This window comes from Mustela nivalis (genome assembly GCF_964662115.1).
Source record: "Mustela nivalis genome assembly, chromosome: 2".
Lineage (NCBI taxonomy): Eukaryota > Metazoa > Chordata > Mammalia > Carnivora > Mustelidae > Mustela > Mustela nivalis.
The window spans coordinates 108,266,654-108,286,240 of record NC_139021.1 but is presented as its reverse complement, the minus strand read 5'-3'; the positions used below and the strand labels follow the sequence as shown (position 1 = coordinate 108,286,240).

Genomic DNA, 19,587 nt, shown 5'->3' with positions numbered 1-19,587 from the left:
CAGCTTGCTTCCTACTCAGGACCTCTGGCTCTAGTCTGGTTTTTGTTACATTGGAACTATAGATATTCAGTCCTAAATATTCACTTATGTGATTGTATTATATTACAAGTATATTTCTGTCATTATATGTAATATCCACTAGATTCCTTGGTGACGCTGATGGTGGTTCTTATGCTCATGCCCCCAACACGCAGGACCGGCAAGGGGTCACTTTGCACCAAATGTTAGCTGAATGAATGGATATAGACAGTCACGACTAGCTCTTCCCCTGCATTTCCCCAATTATTAATTTTAAGAGCATATTGTATCATACCTTCACTTTGGTTTAATCAACCTTCTCCTTCTTTCTTTTTTTTCTTTCTTTCTCTTTCTTTCTTTCTTTCTTTCTTTCTTTCTTTCTCTCTTTCTTTCTTTCTAATGGATGGCATCAATACATAAGGAAAGGCCTAGTAACCACGATAGGAGTTTTGGAAAATTGAGTTAAAAAAGAAAAATCTAGGAATTGAAAACCTAAATCTTTTCAGTTGGGTGGTTTGGTTTTTGTTTTGTTTTGTTTTGTTTTGTTTTTAACAAAGCCAAGTAAGTTTTGCATTTAAATCTCATAAGGCGGGCAAATGGGAAAGGGCCTCAAGCTGCTTCATTGCAGGGAAATATAATCTCATGCTCGCACTGACGATTATGATTTCAGCCCTGCCCGTTTTTCTCTGTGGTCATGCAGAGGAACAAGGATATTGGATCCTCAAACCTTATTGAGTACGTTACTATGTCAGAGTTCAGATGAGTCCTTTGATTTCCTTATTGTTACATATTTACAAATTTAGCTTACCATGTCTTGCGCTGCAGTAAGAGAATATTTGCTCCTTCTCTGGATGTCATTCAGAATAACATTAACGTGGTCGTTTTTGTTTTATAGAACCAGTGACACAGTAGTTCTTTCCCATAAGGAGCACCTGCCAGTCACTCAGGTTGCGATGAGAGACACAGGCCAACCACATTCAGAAGCGGCTTATGCGCTGGGGCCTCTGCTCTGCTCCAGGGACAGTAAGTAGTGGCAAGAGAAACTGCCTTGACCCCTGGAAATGCATGTCAGTGTTTTAGGAGACATGTAGCTGCCTGAGTCAGTAAGAACACTGTCTATGCTAATACTCTGCATCTCATTAGGAATGTGTTAACTTACAAAAGAAGTGTGTATTGTCGTTCTACTTGAGAAAAAAAGGAGGTATATTGTATTACCTTCGGAGTGTGTGTCCTCTGTAGTATTTGAGTCAGACTATTGCTGTGAATGTTGGTGGGATGATCTGAAACACTGATCACCGTCAGCAAAATCTAGTCATTTGATAATTAATTAATTGGAGTAAGTATTGGATGAGTGCTGAGATGCCTAAAACTGGTAAGATACTGAGAAACGGGGTGATAGAAGCCATCATTTGTCTGTTCGTTGTCACCCTCTGACAGTTTGTGAACCTCAGTGGTCCTAACTGTCCTCACCCGTCCCACTACATGTGGATTTCTTACCCACAACATTCTGGGTTTTCCCTCCTTCCTCCCCATGCCAGTGACATCCTATTGTGGTGCCCCCGGCCTGTGTGCTCAGCCCTCTGTCTCTGTTCTCCAGTGGTGAGCTGTTCCCAATAGGCTCATGGCTTTAAATCCCACATTGAGGTCAATGATTCTGCCATCACTATACCCCAGGCTGTCTCCCTGCACTCCCACCTCTGCCACCCAGCTGCTTAGGCTCAACAGGCATTTCAAAACAATTTGTCCAAAAGAAGGAAAAAAAAAAGTTTTTCCACGAGAACCTTCCCCAACTCAGGACATGGCAACTCCATGCTTCCGTTCGCTTAGACGGAAAATGTAACAGCCACTCATAACTTTTTTCCTCTCTTAACACACATTGGACTCATCCACAAATACAAATCATATCACTTTGAATTTCAAAACTGGATCCAGCAACCCCCACCCAGTGGCTTGACTGGCCTACTTGCAACTGCTTCTTCCCACTTAGCGGAGACGCCACAGAACGGCCAGAGGGAAAAGTCAGGGCACGTCAGTTCTCTGGCCCAGACTCTCCAGTGGCACTTGTATCAGAGAAGAGGCCAAAATTCAACATCTACCAAGGCTGCGGTGGCCATCCCTTCCCAGGGTCACATAGAAGGTGTTGCCATGTGGAGAAATCTTGTCATTTCTGAGATTTGCCATTCAGAAAATGGAAGTTTCCTACTTCAGATGACAAAAATATTGAGAGGTGGATAGTCACAGTGTAAAGAACATATGAACATGCCTTGATGGAAGATAGTATGAAGAATTGTTCTTCCCACTCATGACCTTAGACAGCAGACCACACTCTGTGTCCGGATAGGACGAACTAAGCACGCCAACCTCACTTCTCCTACAAGTCCCCCTATGAAACCTGGGCAGCACGCCTGAAACAGTTATCTCAGGGCTCTAGCAAGCCAGGAGAGGCAAGGAGGAGAAACCAGAAGGCATCATTTACTTTTCCCTCCAGTATCTGTCGGTCAACCCACACGTGGGCACTGGGTCATGGACAGAAGTTCCAGGAGAAGCCCTTGAGCCCTGGCTAGAGGCTGGAACAGAAAGTTCCTAACTTTCAGGGAAGGCAGGAATCCCATTTCCCTCTTTTTCTATCTAGGCAGACCCATAACGATAACAGCAGAAGCTGCCCAGGGAACGCACAAGAGCCAGGACTTCAGAAGGGGACTTTTGCCCTGCATAGGGCAGCTGTGGCTCAGAGATGATGGAAAGACTCCTCTTATTTTTATTTTCTTCCTCCACTCACCCATCGCTTCGCAATGGACCAGGTGCAGTTGCATAGGAGAACATTATAGAGCAGTCTCAGTAGAGCCTGTTTTCCAGTTCTGTGACTGACAAGGGAGACCAGAGGACCAGAAAGTACCTAGAAGAGCAGAGGGAGGCAGCCATTCAGGAAAGCATACTACATGTTGTTTATGAAGTCCTGGGCTCATCTCAGAGTGACACATGCATGGATCCGGTCCTAACTGTAGACCCAAGACCTAGGCTGGCCACTGGGTCGTGCACAAGTGAGGCAGAGCTGAGTCATGCTGCAAAGGCTTTGGAAACTGGACTGCCATTAGAGACAGCCCACCCTCTCCAACACACATTGCCTGTCTTGCTAATTTTGGCCATTCTAACTGGTGTAAGGTGGTATCACAATGTGGTTTTAATTTGAATCTCCCTAATGGCTAGTGATGATGAACATTTTTTCATGTGTCTGATAGCCATTTGTATGTCTTCATTGGAGAAGTGTCTGTTCATATCTTCTGCCCATTTTTTATATGACTATCAGTTTTGTGTGTGTTGAGTTTGAGAAGTTCTTTCTAGATCCTAGATATCGACCTTTTGTCTGTACTGTCATTTGCAAATATTTTCTCCCATTCCGTGGGTTGCCTCTTTGTTTTCTTGACTGTTTCCTTTTCTGTAGAGAAGCTTTTGATCTTGATGAAGTCCCAAAAGTTCATTTTTGCTTTTGCTTCCTTTGTCTTTGGAGACATATCTTGAAAGAAGTTGCTGTGGCTGATATCAAAGAGGTTACTTCCTATGTTCTCCTCTAGGGTTCTGATGGATTCCTGTCTCACATTGAGGTCTTTTATCCATTTCAGTTTATCTTTGTGTATGGTGTAAGAGCATGGTCTAGTTTCATTCTTCTACATATAGCTGTCCAGTTTTCCCAGCACCATTCATTGAAGAGACTGTCTTTTTTCCACTGTATATTTTTTCCTGTTTTTTCGAAGATTATTTGCCCATAGAGTTGAAAGTCCATATCTGGACTCTCTAATCTGTTCCACTGGTCTATGTGTCTGTTTTTATTCCAGTACCATGCTGTCTTGGTGATCACAGCTTTGTAGTAAAGCTTGAAATCAAGTAACGTGATGCCGCCAGTTTTATTTTTGTTTTTCAACATTTCCTTAGCGATTCGGGGTCTCTTCTGATTCCATACAAATTTTGGAATTATTTGCTCCAGCTCTTTGAAAAATGCAGGTGGAATTTTGATCAGAATGGCATTAAAAGTATAGATTTCTCTAGGCAGTATAGACATTTTAACAATGTTTATTCTTCCGATCCAAGAGCATGGAATGGTCTTCCATTTTTTTGTGTCTTCTTCAGTTTTTTTCATGAGTGTTCTGTAGTTCCTCAAGTGCAGATCCTTTACCTCTTTGGTGAGTTTTATTCCCAGGTATCTTATGGTTCTTGGTGCTATAGTAAATGGAAATGATTCTCTAATTTCCCTTTCTGTATTTTCATTGTTAGTGTATAAGAAAGGCACTGATTTCTGTACATTGACTTTGTATCCTGCCACGTTGCTGAATTGCTGTATGAGGTCTAGTAGTTTGGAAGTGGAGTCTTTTGGGTTTTCCATATAAAGAATTATGTCATCTGCGAAGAGGGAGAGTTTGACTTCTTCATTGCCAATTTGAATACCTTTTATTTCTCTTTGTTATCTGATTGCTGTTGCTAGGACTTCTAATACTATGTTGAACAAGAGTGGTGAGAATGGGCATCCTTGTCATGTTCCTGATCTCAACAGGAAGGCTGCGAGCTTTTTCCCATTGAGGATGATGATGATATTTGCTGTGGGTCTTTCATAGATATATTTTATGAAGTTCAGGAATGTTCCCTCCATCCCTGTACTTTGAAGTGTTTTAATCAGGAACAGATGCTGGATTTTGCCAAATGCTTTTTCTGCTTCAGTTGAGAGGACCATGTGGTTCTTCTCTCTTCTCTTATTGATTTGTTCTATCACATTGATTGATTTGCGAATGTTGAGCCATCTTTGTAACTCAGGGATGACTCCCACCTGGTCATGGTGGATAATCTTTTTAATATGCTGTTGGATCCTGTTTGCTAGGATCTTGTTAAGAATCTTAGCATCCATATTCATCAGGGATATTGGTCTGAAATTCTCCTTTTTGGTCGGTTCTTTGCCTGGTTTGGGGATCAGGGTAATGCTGGCTTCATAAAAAGAGTCTGGAAGTTTTCCTTCTGCTTCAATTTTTTGAAACAGCTTCAGGAGAATAGGTGTTATTTTTTTCTTTGAAAGTTTGGTAGAATTCCCCAGGGAATCCGTCAGGTCCTGGGCTCTTGTTTTTTGGGAGGTTTTTGATCACTGCTTTAATCTTGTTACTAGATATCAGTCTATTCAGGTTGTGGCCAAACTCTGGAAAGAACCAAGATGCCCTTCAATGGACAAATGGATAAGGAAGATGTGCTCCATATACACTATGGAGTATTATGCCTCCATCAGAAAGGATGAATACCCTGGGGTTATGGACATTGGGGAGGGTATGTGCTATGGTGAGTGCTGTTAAGTGTGTAAACATGGCGATTCATAGACCTGTACCCCTGAGGATAAAAATATATTATGTTTATAAAAAATTAAAAAAATTTAAAAAATCATAAAAAAGAAAGAAAGAAAGGATGAATACCTAACTTTTGTAGCAATATGAAGGGAACTAGAAGAGATTATGCTGAGTGAAATAAGTCAAGCAGAGAGAGCCAATTATCATAGGGTTTCACTTACTTGTGGAACATAACAAATAACATGGAGGACATGGGGAGATGGAGAGGAGAAGGGAGTTGAGGGAAATTGGAAGGGGAGGTGAAACATGAGAGACTATGGACTCTGAAAAACAACCTGAGGGTTTTGAAGGGGAAGGGGGTGGGAGATGGGGGTACCAGGTGGTGGGTATTATATAGGGCACGTATTGCATGGAGCACTGGGTGTGGTTCAAAAACAATGAATACTGTTATGCTGAAAAAAAATTTTTTAAAAATTTAAAAAAAAACTGTAAAAAAAAAGAAAATGGCTGAGCCTCTAGAAAATAAATACACTTTAAAAAATACCCTCTCACTTGAAAAACTTAGATGTTAAAAAAATAAACTGAAAGTAGAAATACATGAGTCCTTTTGAAGCCTAAAGGCGTATGGCAATTTTCTAAAAATAATTTTAATTTTAGTCATATGATACTTAAGAAAAATAATCCTCCAATTGAATACAAAACTACTTTGAGAACCTTGATCCTTTTATATTTGTCCTGAGAGCATAGACTATAGTGTATTAGAAGTTGAGAAAGCTTTTGAACATATAATGTAACTTTTACAGTGTGTTCTAAATTGATACAAATTCCATGAAAAGATAATATATTAATACAACACATTTATTATACACTTGTAATGTAAAGCCATGCCTACATTTATATAATATGATTCAGACCTCACGTGAAGCCATGCAAAAGCCTTTTGGAATGTTGTGACATTGTAAAAAGGACTGAGTCTCCTCTTGAAATGAGAAAACAGGTGTCCTGACTTCCATTGGTCTGACATTTAACAAGGAAACCACAAAATATATGCCATGCTTGAGTGACCTTGAGCTCAACAGGCATTCTTAGTGGAGTCTAAGCAGGAACACAAGTGAAGATGAACAGGAATGATCCAAAATTCTTGAAGATATAGATTGGTATAGCTTTGTTGCTATACTACCTCCAAGCTGTTTTCTCAGACATCTTTGCAGATGAGTCTCCAGATCAGGCACACATGAAGTGACAGGGTGTGGAGTTTCTCAGGATTTACTCCAGTCAATACATTTCATGCTCTTATCTAAGGTGCTCAAATATGATTGCATACTCTTATTATTTACAATAACTCTGAGATCTGTCCAGACATGGAAAATCATGAAAAATCCTCAACTTTTAAATATAGCATGTTTGTTACTTCTGCAATTTGTTGGTTTGTTCATTCATTGCCAATTCTCTGCCATACCTAAGAATATATTTAGCATTTATTCTATTTTTATTTATATATATTTTATTTACCCTCTAGTCTAAAAGCTATTTGTTGTGAAAATAAACAACACTTTGTCTTACAAAAAGATAAATAAAATAAAATTTGTATATATGCATATGCATATATATATGAAATCAACATGCTCCATAACATTTAAACAAAGCCCAGAATTTATTAATATAATATTTAAAATATATAGGAAGTCATCCAAAATTACTTAGCACAAAGAACCAGAAAAATCTAAGCCGGCTTAGGAAAATATAATCAACAGATACTAATGCAATTGTGACACAGTGGTTAGAATGAACTGATAAAGAGTTTAAAAGAGCTATTACACAAGAACTTTAACAAGTGATCATAAACACTTTTGTAAGAAATAGAAAAAGAACATTCACCAAAGAAATAGGATATCCAAAGAGCTAAATGAAAACTTTAGAACTGAAAAATACAGAACTGAAATAAAAGATGTCCTGGGTGGGCCAAATAGTGGATCTGAGATGAGACAGTCAGTGGCCTTAATGATAGGAATGACTTATCTGATCAAAAGAAAGAAAAAATCTAAAAATGAACAGGGCCTCAGGGAACTCTGAGTCAACAACAAAAGATCTAACATTCATGTAATTGAGCATCCAGAAGCAGACAGAATAGTGTGGTGCTGAAAAAAAAAAAATGGAAAGAAAAAAGGCTGAAAATTGTCCAAGTTTGGCAAAAAACAGACTTGAGAAGCTGGATGAACTTGAAACATAAACTCAAATTCACCTCCAGACACATCAATATTAAACTGCTGAAAATAAAGGCAATGAAGAATGTTTGAAATCAACCAGAGAGAAGAGTGATGCATCATCTGTAGGTGAACTCCTACTCATATGTCCATGACTTTCTCAGTAGAAATATGGAAGCCAGGAAGGAAGTGGCAAAACATTTCTCAAGGGCTAAAAGTAAAGAACTGTTGGTCTGGAATTCCATATTCAGCAAAAATCTCCTTCAGGGATGAAGATAAAGAAATTCTCAGATGAAGAAAAGCTAAAAGCATTCCTTACCAGAAGATACTTTAAAAGACTTTCTAAAGGAAGACTCAGACAGAAGTGAAATGCTATCAGAAGGAAATTTGGGATCTCAGGAGTATAAAATCAGCTTGAGAAATGGTAAATATTGGGGCACATATAATAGACTATTGTCCTGTTGAGTTATTTTAAATATACCTTTGTTTGAAAGCAAAAAATACAACATTATTTCATAGAGCTCTTAATTTGTATAGATGGAATACATTTGGCAGCAATAAATGAAGAGCACTTGGTAAACTGACAGAATTGTTGGTGAGGTTTTGACATAGGAGTCCAAGTGGTTAAAATGCAGATTCTGAGCAGACTCTGAAAAGTTAAGTGTATATATTGTCACTCCTAAAATAACTAACCAAGAGACAAAAATAGAATACTAAAAAATGTTTAACTCCAAAGGAGACAGAAAAGAACAACAAAGCCTAAGAAACAGGAAAAAAATAATAAAATGGTAAAACTAAATTGAACTTGTCAACATTTATATTTAATATAAATGGTCCAAACAAACCCGTTAAAGGACAGATGGGTATGACTCAACTATGTACTTTGTACAAGAAACTCACTCCAAATATAATGATATCATAAGTTTAAAAAGAGCGACAGGGAAAGATATACTACACAAACACTAACTGAAAGAAAGCTGGACATTCTGTATTAAATTTTTGTTTGAAAGCATAGAAAATTAATAGATACAAAAAGCAATTAAGAAGACATGAGAATCTTAAATGTGTACACTGATAACTGACCTTCAAAATACATAAAGCAACAACTGACAAGATGGAAAGGGGAAGTAGGCAAAATCACAATTATAATTAGAGAATCAAATACTCCTCTCTCATTAATCTTTGGAACTAAAACAGGGGAAACAAGCAAAGTGTACATAAAACCTAATGTCACTACAAAGCAACAGAATTTAATTGACATTTATGTAACACCCTACCAACAGTAAAATACACATTCTTTTAAATTGCACATGGATACATCATATTCTATGTCACAAAACAAACTTGAGCACATATCAAATAAATCACACAAAAATACATTCCCTGACATAAATGAATTAAACTAGAAACAAAGAACAAAGAGAGTGAGAAAGTCTCCAAACACTTAGAAATATTAAATATAATAGTATAAATATAGTATAGTATATAAATATAGTATAGTATAAATAAATTTAATATTTAGTAGTCTCCAAACTACTAAATATTAAATATAATATTAAATATTAAACACCAAACTACTAAATATTAAATGAGTCAAGGATGTCTCAACATTATAAAACATATTGATCTGAATGAAAAGGAAAATACAACATATCAGCGGTGGGAGGCAGTTATGTCAGTGCTGGGAGAGATAGTAATAGCATTAAATGCTTGTATTGTGAAAGAAAAAGATCTCAACTGAATGATTTAAGCTTTTACCATAATAAATTAGAAAAAAAGAAAAAATAATTCAAAAAAGCAGAAGGAAGGAAATAATAAAGATAAGAGAAATTAATTAAAGGCAGAGATCTATAAAAACAAAATATTTGTAAAAGAACAATAAAATAGATAAATCTCTAGCAAAATTGTTGAGAGAGAGAGAGAAGAGAAATATTACCAATATGAGTAGTGAAAGCTGGAGTATCACTATAGACCCTACAGACATCAATAGGATAATAATGGCATACCACAAACAATTATACACATATCAGTTCTCCAATGTAGATAAAACAGACTAATTCCTTGAGAACCACTAACTACTAAAACTCACTCAAGATAAATTGAACTAGTAGAGACCCAGAAGTATTGACAGAATTGAATTCAGTCAGAGATGACTTCACTGGTGAGTTCCACCAAAGAAGAAATAACACTGTGTTTGCACAATCTCTTTCAGCAAATAGCAGAGGAAATTCTTTCCAACAGTTTATGAGGGCCCTACATTGCCCCAGTACCAAACTAGACAAAGAAAATCCCCCCCCCAAAAAAAAAATTAAGACAGGGATAACTATGAATAGCAAAAATCCTCAACTACATTAGCAAAAAATCCAGGAACATTAAAAGAATAATACATCATCACCAACTGGGGTTTACCCCAGGACACAAGGCTGATTCAGTGCAGCTGACCCTGGAAAAACATGGGTCTGAACTGGGTAGGTCCACTTGTGTGCAGAGTTTTTTCAATAAATACAGTACCATCCTATAAATGTGTTTTCTCTTTCTTGTGATTTTCTTAATAATATTTTGTTTTCTCCAGTTCACTGTATTGTAAGAATACAGTTATATAATAATATAACATGCAAAGTGTGTATTAACCAAATGTTGATGCTTCTTGGTAAGGTGTCCAGTCAACCTGTCCAGTAGGCCATTAGTAGTTAAGTTTTTGGAGGGTCCAAAGTTACATGTGAATGTCCAACTGTGCAAAGGTCAGTGCCCCAACCCCCTTGTTGTTTAAGGGTTGACCATATTTGGAAATCAATCAATGTCATCTATCATATTAACAGTTGAAAGAAGAAAAATCACATCAAATGCTTTTTTTGCATCAACTGATATGAACGCAATCATTTGAATTACTATGATTATATCATGAACTAACATGATACATTCATATCAGATACCACTCATGATAACATTTTTAGGAAACTATGAATAACAGGAAACTTCTTCATCCTAATAAAGATTATCTACATACAGAACAGCTGGCAGCATGGTTACTGGTGAAAAACTGAACCCTTTCCCTGCAGCAGTGGGCACGAGATAAGGATATTCAATCTCACCACTTCTGTTCTGTGACTTCAGTCACACTGGATGTCCTAGCCAGCGCAGCAACCGAGGAAGGAAGGAAGGGCATCCAGGTTGGAAAGCGAGAAAGACAACTATTTGCAGATACACGTGTGATCAGCAGACATGTTTAGGGCAGCTCTGTTTGTGAATGATCAAAGCTGGAAACCATACTGACGTTCTCCAGTGACAAAGAAATGGTGACCCGATCCACACAATGAAGGACGATAGAGCAGCAATAAGTCATGGCATACTGAATGAATCTCGAATTCCAATGAGTGAGAGAAGCCAGTCTCAGAAGATTACCTACAGTGTGATTCCATTTATATGACACTTGGAAAAGGCACAACTGTAGATCACAATGACCAGGGCTTAGGGGCAGGAGGAGGGTGTGACTGTAAGAGAACAGCCTGAGGGAGGAGGGGGGATGGAGCTGTCCTTTATCCTGATTTTGGTGGTGGTTATACGACTCTACATGTGTATTAAAGTTCATCTAACTGTATGTTCCCCCAAAGTCTATTTGACTTAATGGTAATCTATAAATAATATTGTCTTCTAAAAAACACAGGGTATTTCCAGTGATTATCTGTCCACTCAGTTGCAGTCTTGTCCGTCTTAATCCTTGAAAGAGTCACTCTGTGGATATTCACATTGTGGCTGTATGTTTGGAAGAACCCCCAAATGAAGGCTTGCATAGATAATGAATGCATTTAATGATGGTAAAAATGGTAACAACGGTAAAAAAAATTGCTAGAAATACAAAATATGGTTATTATTCTGTTTCCTTGCTATTGTCACTGTCTTTTTTTTGGAAACAGATTCATTTTGGAATTCCGCTTCCTTCAACACTGAGACCTCATACCTTCACTTCGCTGCATTCCGTGGAGAGCTCAGTGCTGATGTGTCTTTCTTTTTTAAGACGACAGCAACTTCTGAGGTGTTTGTAGAGAACCTGGGGATCACAGACTTCATCAGGCTAGAGCTGCACAGTGAGTTGCCTTCTGGGCAAAGCCACCAGGCCTCAGTATATAGCAATAACCCTTCTGGGAACCTAATTCCCAAAGTACTGCTATGTTTTCTTTGTCACTTGTATTCCTTTAATGCAAACTAAAGTTCTAATACCTTTTTAAAAAAGCTTTATTTATTTGGGAGAGAGAGAGAGCAGGCTTGAGGGGGGAAGAGGGAGACAGAGTCTTAAACTTTTTTTTTTTTTAATTTTATTTATTTATTTGACAGAGAGAAGTCACAAGTAGATGGAGAGGCAGGCAGAGAGAGAGAGAGAGAGGGAAGCAGGCTCCCTGCCAAGCAGAGAGCCCGATGCGGGACTCGATCCCAGGACCCCGAGATCATGACCTGAGCCAAAGGCAGCGGCTTAACCCACTGAGCCACCCAGGCACCCGGGAGACAGAGTCTTAAGCAGACTCCAAGCTGAGCATGGAACCCAGCCAGTGCGGGGCTTGACCTCATGGCCCTGAGATCACAACCTGAGCTCACACCAAGAGTCGAATGCTTAACCAACCGTACCACCCAGGAGCACCTAAAGCTCCATTATTTTAAATCCTTATTTTCAATAGAGAGGTAAACAGTGATTCACAAAACACACACAGTCTGTCCAATTTTGTGCTGCCCTGTGTGTGCAGTAAGGATCTTTTAAACCAAACTGGTTTGATAACTACTCCCTAAATCGCAGAATCATTTTATGTAATTGACTCGCCACATTGTTCATGCATGTATGCAAGGCTCAGTTCCTTACTTCAAAATTTCACAGAGGGCTTTTTAAATAAAGTACATGAGGATTCCCCCCACCTTGAAATAAATTCTCTGATATATAAGAAGGCAGGCCACAGACCAGTTTCCCTCTGGTGGGGACAGATCTCTACTCCTTAAGGTTTAGCAAGATGAGGAGCATTGTCTGAGGGGGAATCAGGTAAAATGGCTTTGTTTTTCTTCCCTCGGGACACACATTTCTTTTGCCCTCCTAGCCAGCTCAGAATGACATTGGTCGGCAGCAGTGTCACCGTCTGCTTTCATAAGGAGCGTGTCGTGCCGCTGCCCTCCTGTCTCTTGAGGCTGAATTTCCTCCCTGGGGAATGAACCACACTACTCTCTTCTCTGTATTTGCAGCTCCTGCAGAAGTGACCTTTTCCTTCGATGTGGGGAATGGGCGATGTGAGGTCACAGTGCAGTCTCCCACTCCCTTTAACGACAACCGGTGGCACCACGTGAGGGCCGAGAGGAATGTAAAGGAGGCGACCCTTCAAGTGGACCAGCTCCCCAGCAAGACACAAGCTGCGCCTGTGGATGGCCATGCCCGCCTGCAGCTCAACAGCCAGCTCTTTGTGGGTGAGTGTGGCTGCCCTCTAACTGGGCTGTGCTGGTGGACACAGAGAAGACTCGAGCCATCCAGCCATGATGGCAGCAGGTGCACGTGACTCCTGCCAGCACCACAGACTGAGAGCTCTAGCAAGAGTCAGGCTCTTTCCACAGATGGTTGTTAATACAGTTTCCATAGTGTGTTTTTTGGGATCATGGTTTCCATAGATTTCCCAGGTCACAGATGAGATAACGGAGGTCCAGAGAGAGTGAGTGATGTAGTCTAGAAACTGAAATAGAAGAGAAACCCAGTCCCCAGTGGGTGGATTCCCAGGCTGGACCTCAACAGTATTGATGACCTGTGTTTGCTTTAGTGACTTCTTATCAATGCTATTTATAAAACGGTTAGCAAATTTCATCTAGAACTCCCGGCTTCACTTTTCAGTGCAGTCAGGGAATCCACTGTATGACTGTGTCCGAGTTCTCCTGTTCCCCCTCTAACACAGACCAAAGGAGAACTCATGTGGCTGTGTCACCCTCCTCTGCTTCCCAGTCCTTGCAGACACAAGGTTCAAAACTGGGCTGGCGCCATTCTCAATGCTGGTGCTTCAGGGATGAAAGCTCTGGGTAGTGGAAGTCTTCCTTTTCATTTACTTGCTTATTTTTTTATTAATTAATTTATTTATTAAGACTGCTATCTTGTTTTTTTAAATTAATTTATTTATTTTCAGAAAAAGAGTATTCATTATTTTTTCACCACACCCAGTGCTCCATGCAATCCGTGCCCTCTATTATACCCACCACCTGGTACCCCAACCTCCCACCCCCCCCTACCACTTCAAACCCCTCAGATTGTTTTTCAGAGTCCATAGTCTCTCATGGTTCACCTCCCCTTCCAATTTACCCCAACTCCCTTCTCCTCTCTAATACCGCTTGTCCGCCATGATATTTGTTATGCTCCACAAATAAGTGAAACCATATGATAATTGACTCTCTCTGCTTGACTCATTTCACTCAGCATAATCTCTTCCAGTCCCATCCATGTTGCTACAAAAGTTGGGTATTCATCCTTTCTGATGGAGGCATAATACTCCATAGTGTATATGGACCACATCTTCCTTATCCATGTTTTTTTTCTTTTTCTCAAAGGGAGAGATAAGTTTTGCTACATTACTTTTCAGATAACTCTATTCTAATTTGGAAAGCAAGCAAACAATTGAGGTAACTATTCCTTGGTCATTTCTCATGTGTTTTCAAGTAAATAAAGAGCTGGTCCAATTAGGAACTAATCTAAATCACAGTTTAGCCTGCAGTCTGCTTTGCCAGAGGACACCTACAGCTTCTAGGGGCTGTACAATGCAGGTAGTTGTGTGTGTGTGTGTGTGTGTGTGTGTGTGAACAACCCATGATACAGAAAACTTCAAGGCTTAATGTCAAGTCATCAGACTGTTACTCAAATTAAACAATTCTGTTTTCTGATTTGTAATCCTGAGGATCAAGGAATGGAATTTCTAGGAACAAAGTTGACATGAACACCTACATGGAATTGACATCCTCATGGAAACAATGTTTCCAGAGCATGGGAAGCTGGCAGAAAATGCTGATCTATGCCCCAGGCCCACCGAGTCAGAATCCCTGGGAATGAACCCCAGGAGTAGCAAGCACTCCAGGTGACCCCCGCACCCCCAGATTTGAGATTAGGCTCATGTGAGGCATGATAGAGAGCTACTCAGTGTTCAGTGACTGTTACCCTCCTGACCTCAGAGCCAGCAGCCTGGAGCAAGGCAGGCCTGAGCCTGGATTTTAATGTCACCCCTGCTTTCTCTTTCTTTGCCTGCTCCTCAATTCCCTTTTCATGGCATTGTTAATGGGGCATTTCTAAGAAAGGATGGTATTACATATATAATTTGTTATTATATGTAATGTATGCATTATATTATATACAAAGAGCGTATAACAAATACATAACAAAATATGTATGACAAATGCATATACAAATTATAATGTATACTACATATTAACCCTATACAATTTATATACATTTGTATGTTACAAATTTGTAGTATGTATTATATTGCAAAGATTTTCTACTATTTAACTTTATTGTGCCCATCACAGTTTATACACTTAAACTTTAAAAAGGAGAGATGGTCTTTTCTTTTTTTTTTTTTTTAATGAAGGAACCAACTTTAAATTGTAAAAATCTTTCTAAATAGAACTTGAAGAAGTACTTTTTAGAATAAATATTTACCAAGTTCAATTTTAAAAATATTTCCGTCCGTGGTTTATTCGATACCATTTGATGATTCTTAGTATGAGATCACAGCCTAGGTTTTCAAAATCGCATGTGTTTGTAAAGCTTCGGGTGGGTCACCTTTCTGAAGGGATCGGTCTGGCCACAGTTGGATGTCAGTTGGAAATGCCACCTAGACCCCCAGGGCACGGCTGTAATTGTTTCCCTTGTAGGCGGGACAGCCACCAGACAGAGAGGCTTCGTGGGGTGCATTCGGTCACTGCGGTTGAACGGGCTGGCCCTGGACCTGGAAGAAAGGGCCACGATGACGCCAGGAGTGGACCCAGGCTGCCTGGGACACTGCAGCAGCTATGGACACCTGTGTCGCAATGGAGGGAGATGGAGGGAGAGACCCAGGGGCATTGCCTGTGACTGTGCCTTCTCTGCGTATGACGGGCCATTCTGCGAGAGCGGTGAGTGTGCCCTGGGCAGGATGGGGAGAGGGAGGCACCTTATGTGGGTCTTTGCCTCCTATTTCTGGCATTTGACCCTTTCTCTACAAAAGGATAAGGCGGTTCTCTCTGATTGGCTAAAGGAGAGTTGTTTCTCTCCCAAATTTGTCCATTTATGATTCTGTTCTTGAGAAGCTCGTGATGACTTCTGTTGGATTCTGCATCATTCACGTGACACTGAGATGGACAATAACTCTAAGTATATGTTCACACTTGACGTTTAATGCTGTGTAACTCTGAGATGAAGCATTTTGTGGGCCATAATAAAATATTGTTACTCAGTTCAACATCATGCGAATATACACGGGGATAAGTTATCTTTTTATCCATACTTGATTACCTTTTTAATCAGAAATATTTCTAAATTTAAAAAAAAAAACAGCAAAGTGTGACATTCTTGTTTTCTGTCTTGAGAGACTAAGGGTTAGAGATAGTGTGTAAATACACATAGAGAAGAGCCTTGCCTTGACTTCGTGCTAACATAACAAAAATGAGTGTCATTCCAGAGATTTTGCATATTTTGGAATTGGCTCGTCTGTTATCTATGACTTTCAGGAACATTCTAACTACACCACCAGCAAGAATTCGAGCTCCTTTGCAACTTTACTTCATGAGGGTTTGACGCTGGCTGGAGAAATGGCCACACTGAGCTTCTGGACCACAGGGACACCCAGCTTACTCCTCTATGTGAGCTCCTTCTATGAGGAGTACCTGTCTGTGATCCTCACCCCCAATGGTGAGTGTCGAGATCATAAGAATGAGGAGGCTGAATTAGAAAATAAGGACCACAATGAGGGGGACCCTTTAGGTGTTTAACTACAAAAAGGAAACACAATTGCATGGCTTGCCATGCTTGTAACACTAGTTCATGATAACCCTCAAGTGTTTATTACTAAAGTTCACATTTCCATGATTATATTTAAGATACATTCCCTCCATGGAAGTTTGATCATTTTAGGTATTTGATGTGCTGCTAGGCTTCTTGCTATTCTGGGAAGTCTTTCCATCTGTGTGTGAATAAATTAGTTCTGCAATTCACTCTGAAACAAGATAGCTCACTTTGTACATGGAAAATATTTCCTCCTCCTTCTTAGCAAAGTAAAGAAATATATTAAGCTATCTAAAACCCATGATTCCTATGCATCACATGAATAGCATTGTTCTTTACTCTTCAGTGGCTGAGAAGCCATTCATGGCAATATCTACATACGAAGAAAAGTGGGATGAGAGGTACCCAACTCATGGCCACAAGTCTTTCCAAGATGTTGCAGATGAAGCATTAGCTCAAGCTGTAACCTTGCTTCACAGGGCGGAAGGGCAGGGACCTACTTTCTGGAAGATCTTCTCCAGGCAGTACAGGGTTATGGGGCAGTGGGCATCCCTGTGAAGGACATCAGGAGATTTAGATGTTGTAGCAAATCACTGGTCTTTCTTCTGTTTCTTGATTATGGCAGAAACATAAGGGAAAAAATTCTAGTTGTGCAAAAAGATTCTTTATGCAAATGTCAGCAATACATTAAAATGCATTAAAATAAGTCATATTAAAAGAAGTGATGCTTATAGAAACTGAATGTTAATGCAATATTGCTTGAGGTTTTGCCATTTAATACTATGAATACCACATGAATAATTAACTTCAAGCCTAGCTCCGAGTTCTCATATGCCTAACTTAGAATTTTTTCCTTTTGTTAAAGAAAATGGAAGAACTTGGGGAAAGACCATTTGGTCTTGACTTTTAAAATAGTGTAATCGGATTCTGAACTCAGCCCTGGAATAGCACATAAAAGATCACTCTTCCAGGAATAGAGACTCTCAGTGTCCTTAAGCAAATGCTCAATAAATTCAAATTATAGGAAATAAATAAAAATAAAATGTGCTTTAGAACCTGCATTGATGGTTTTTATAAAATTCCACTTTAGTTAAAAATGTCATTTTTTGGTCTTCTTTAGGAAGTTTGCAGATCAGGTATAAGCTGGACAGGCACCAAGAACCTGATGTTTTTAACTTTGGTTTTAAAAACTTTGCTGATGGGCAGCTTCACCAGGTGACGATTCACAGAGAAGCAGCGGTGGTCTCTGTAGAGGTAAGAGATAGATTCACAGCAGCCACAGTAACCAAACCTGTGGCATTCAGTGTATGATCTCCAGCAAGGCTTTGAGAATAAATCCTAGTAACAGAGATACACATTCATCAGTCTTCCCAGAAAGTCTTGAGGACAGAAAACGTAGTCAAAGTGTTTTCTTTAGCAGTGTCATTAGTTTGTTTAGCAAGAGGCTGACAGGGTTTTTGTTAATATCTGACCGCTGAAAATGCCAAGCTGTCCTAGTCGGTCGGGGAATATTGCCAGTTTCTCCCAGTGATTACTGGAGATGTTCCGACGAGAATGAGAGCCTATTTCCATCTGAGTACAAAAGAGCAAAGGTGGCAGAAATGTAAACACAAGGGGAAAAGCAAGATTTTGCTGAAAGTGGGAATACATTTTTTAAAAGCCTCCATGTTTCAATTATTCATTGGCACTGGGTTTTGAAGAATTACCTTTATATATTGAATCTGTGCCAGTAATACTTTTTGTGGCTTGTGTTACTAATTTCTGTTTGAAATAAGTAAAAGCTTTAAGGTTTTAAATAGCTTATTGCATTTCTTTGTGAATCGTACCAATTACGGATCCCTAAACCATGTAGACTAATAAAGGGGAAAGAATAGGCAATGGGGTGGTGTGAAATCCGAGGTATTAAAACAATTGCTATGAAACCCATTTAACCTTTGTAACAGCACGAATGTATGGCTTGTTTTTACCATTTTCCTTGGTCTCTCTCAGACTCCCATTCTCCTATCCACCAAAATTACTTGCCATTTTGATGTTTGCTTCTCATGGAATATTTAATAGGTTAACCAGAATGCAAGGAGACAAGTTGTCCTGTCGTCAGGGACAGAATTCAATGCTGTCAAATCCCTTATGTTGGGGACAATTTTAGGTAAGTGTCAGAAAGAGCACACCCCCCACACCCAGCCCCCTGACATGGATCAGAAGTGTCAGGTTGCAAACAGGGGAAGGGTTCATAAGGCTGAAAGAAGCTCCTTGTCGTATTCATGGTTTCCCAGCAAGTGACAATCAAGGTAGAAGCAGCCCTTTTGTCCAAGTGTGCCTGTAATCACCAGGGAGGGCTGTCTGCTAGGTGAGCCACAGTGACCCCTGAGAAGTGTCTCCACATGTGCCCTCTCACTTGGTAATCAAGCAGAATGAAACTTGGTATTTTTCTAACAATTGGGGAAAGGCAAAATCAAAGCAGCTGTCACGTTTACAATTGTATATTAATCAGGGGTCAAATGCAGAAATCACCCAACAGCAAATATAAATTTATATTAAGAAGAAAGGACTTACATTTTCTTTGGGCAAGTGAGTATGTGTTGGTGGTAGGCTGGGCTCTGCTCTGAGATGTGTTCAGTGCTCCCAGCTACCCCTGGAAGGTCAGGATCTGAAGATCCCCCACACCCGCTTTAGGGCTGGTAAAAGAATACCAGACTACGTAAGCATCAAATTATTTATGCCTTTGTTTTCCCCCTTGTCACCAAGAATTAGATTGAAATAAAAATAAAATTTGAAAGGTATTTTTTTCCTTTTAATTGTTTATATTGTAAACTGTATGTGCTATCAATATCTAAAGTTACTTAGGAGAAATCTTCTTGTAGTCTTGGGTAGAATTTCTGCTCTGGTACATGACACTCATCTGGCTGTGTTGGTCCAAGATAATTCATGGACTTTTTACTACCTTTTCAGCCATTTGTACCTTGATTCTTTGATCATTTCTTCCATCCCTGGCATATAAAACATCCTATAGATGCTGGAATCTACAGACAGCCCATGAGCCCATGTTCAAAATAGGGTGAGAAGC

At 39.6% G+C, this 19,587-nt stretch overlaps 1 protein-coding gene across 1 annotated transcript; it reads left to right on the top strand.

The window, feature by feature from the left end:
- Positions 1 to 712: 712 nt before the first annotated feature.
- Positions 713 to 19,351, top strand: LOC309859335 (contactin-associated protein-like 3B; the record flags this gene model as incomplete). Its single annotated transcript, XM_082719985.1, has 8 exons — positions 713 to 753; positions 914 to 1,041; positions 11,455 to 11,625; positions 12,761 to 12,979; positions 15,416 to 15,659; positions 16,201 to 16,430; positions 17,644 to 17,777; positions 18,582 to 19,351. The coding sequence occupies 8 exons, from the start codon at positions 713 to 715 to the stop codon at positions 18,801 to 18,803; spliced, it is 1,389 nt and encodes a 462-aa protein (XP_082576111.1). The 3' UTR covers positions 18,804 to 19,351.
- Between the last annotated feature and the right edge of the window lie 236 nt (positions 19,352 to 19,587).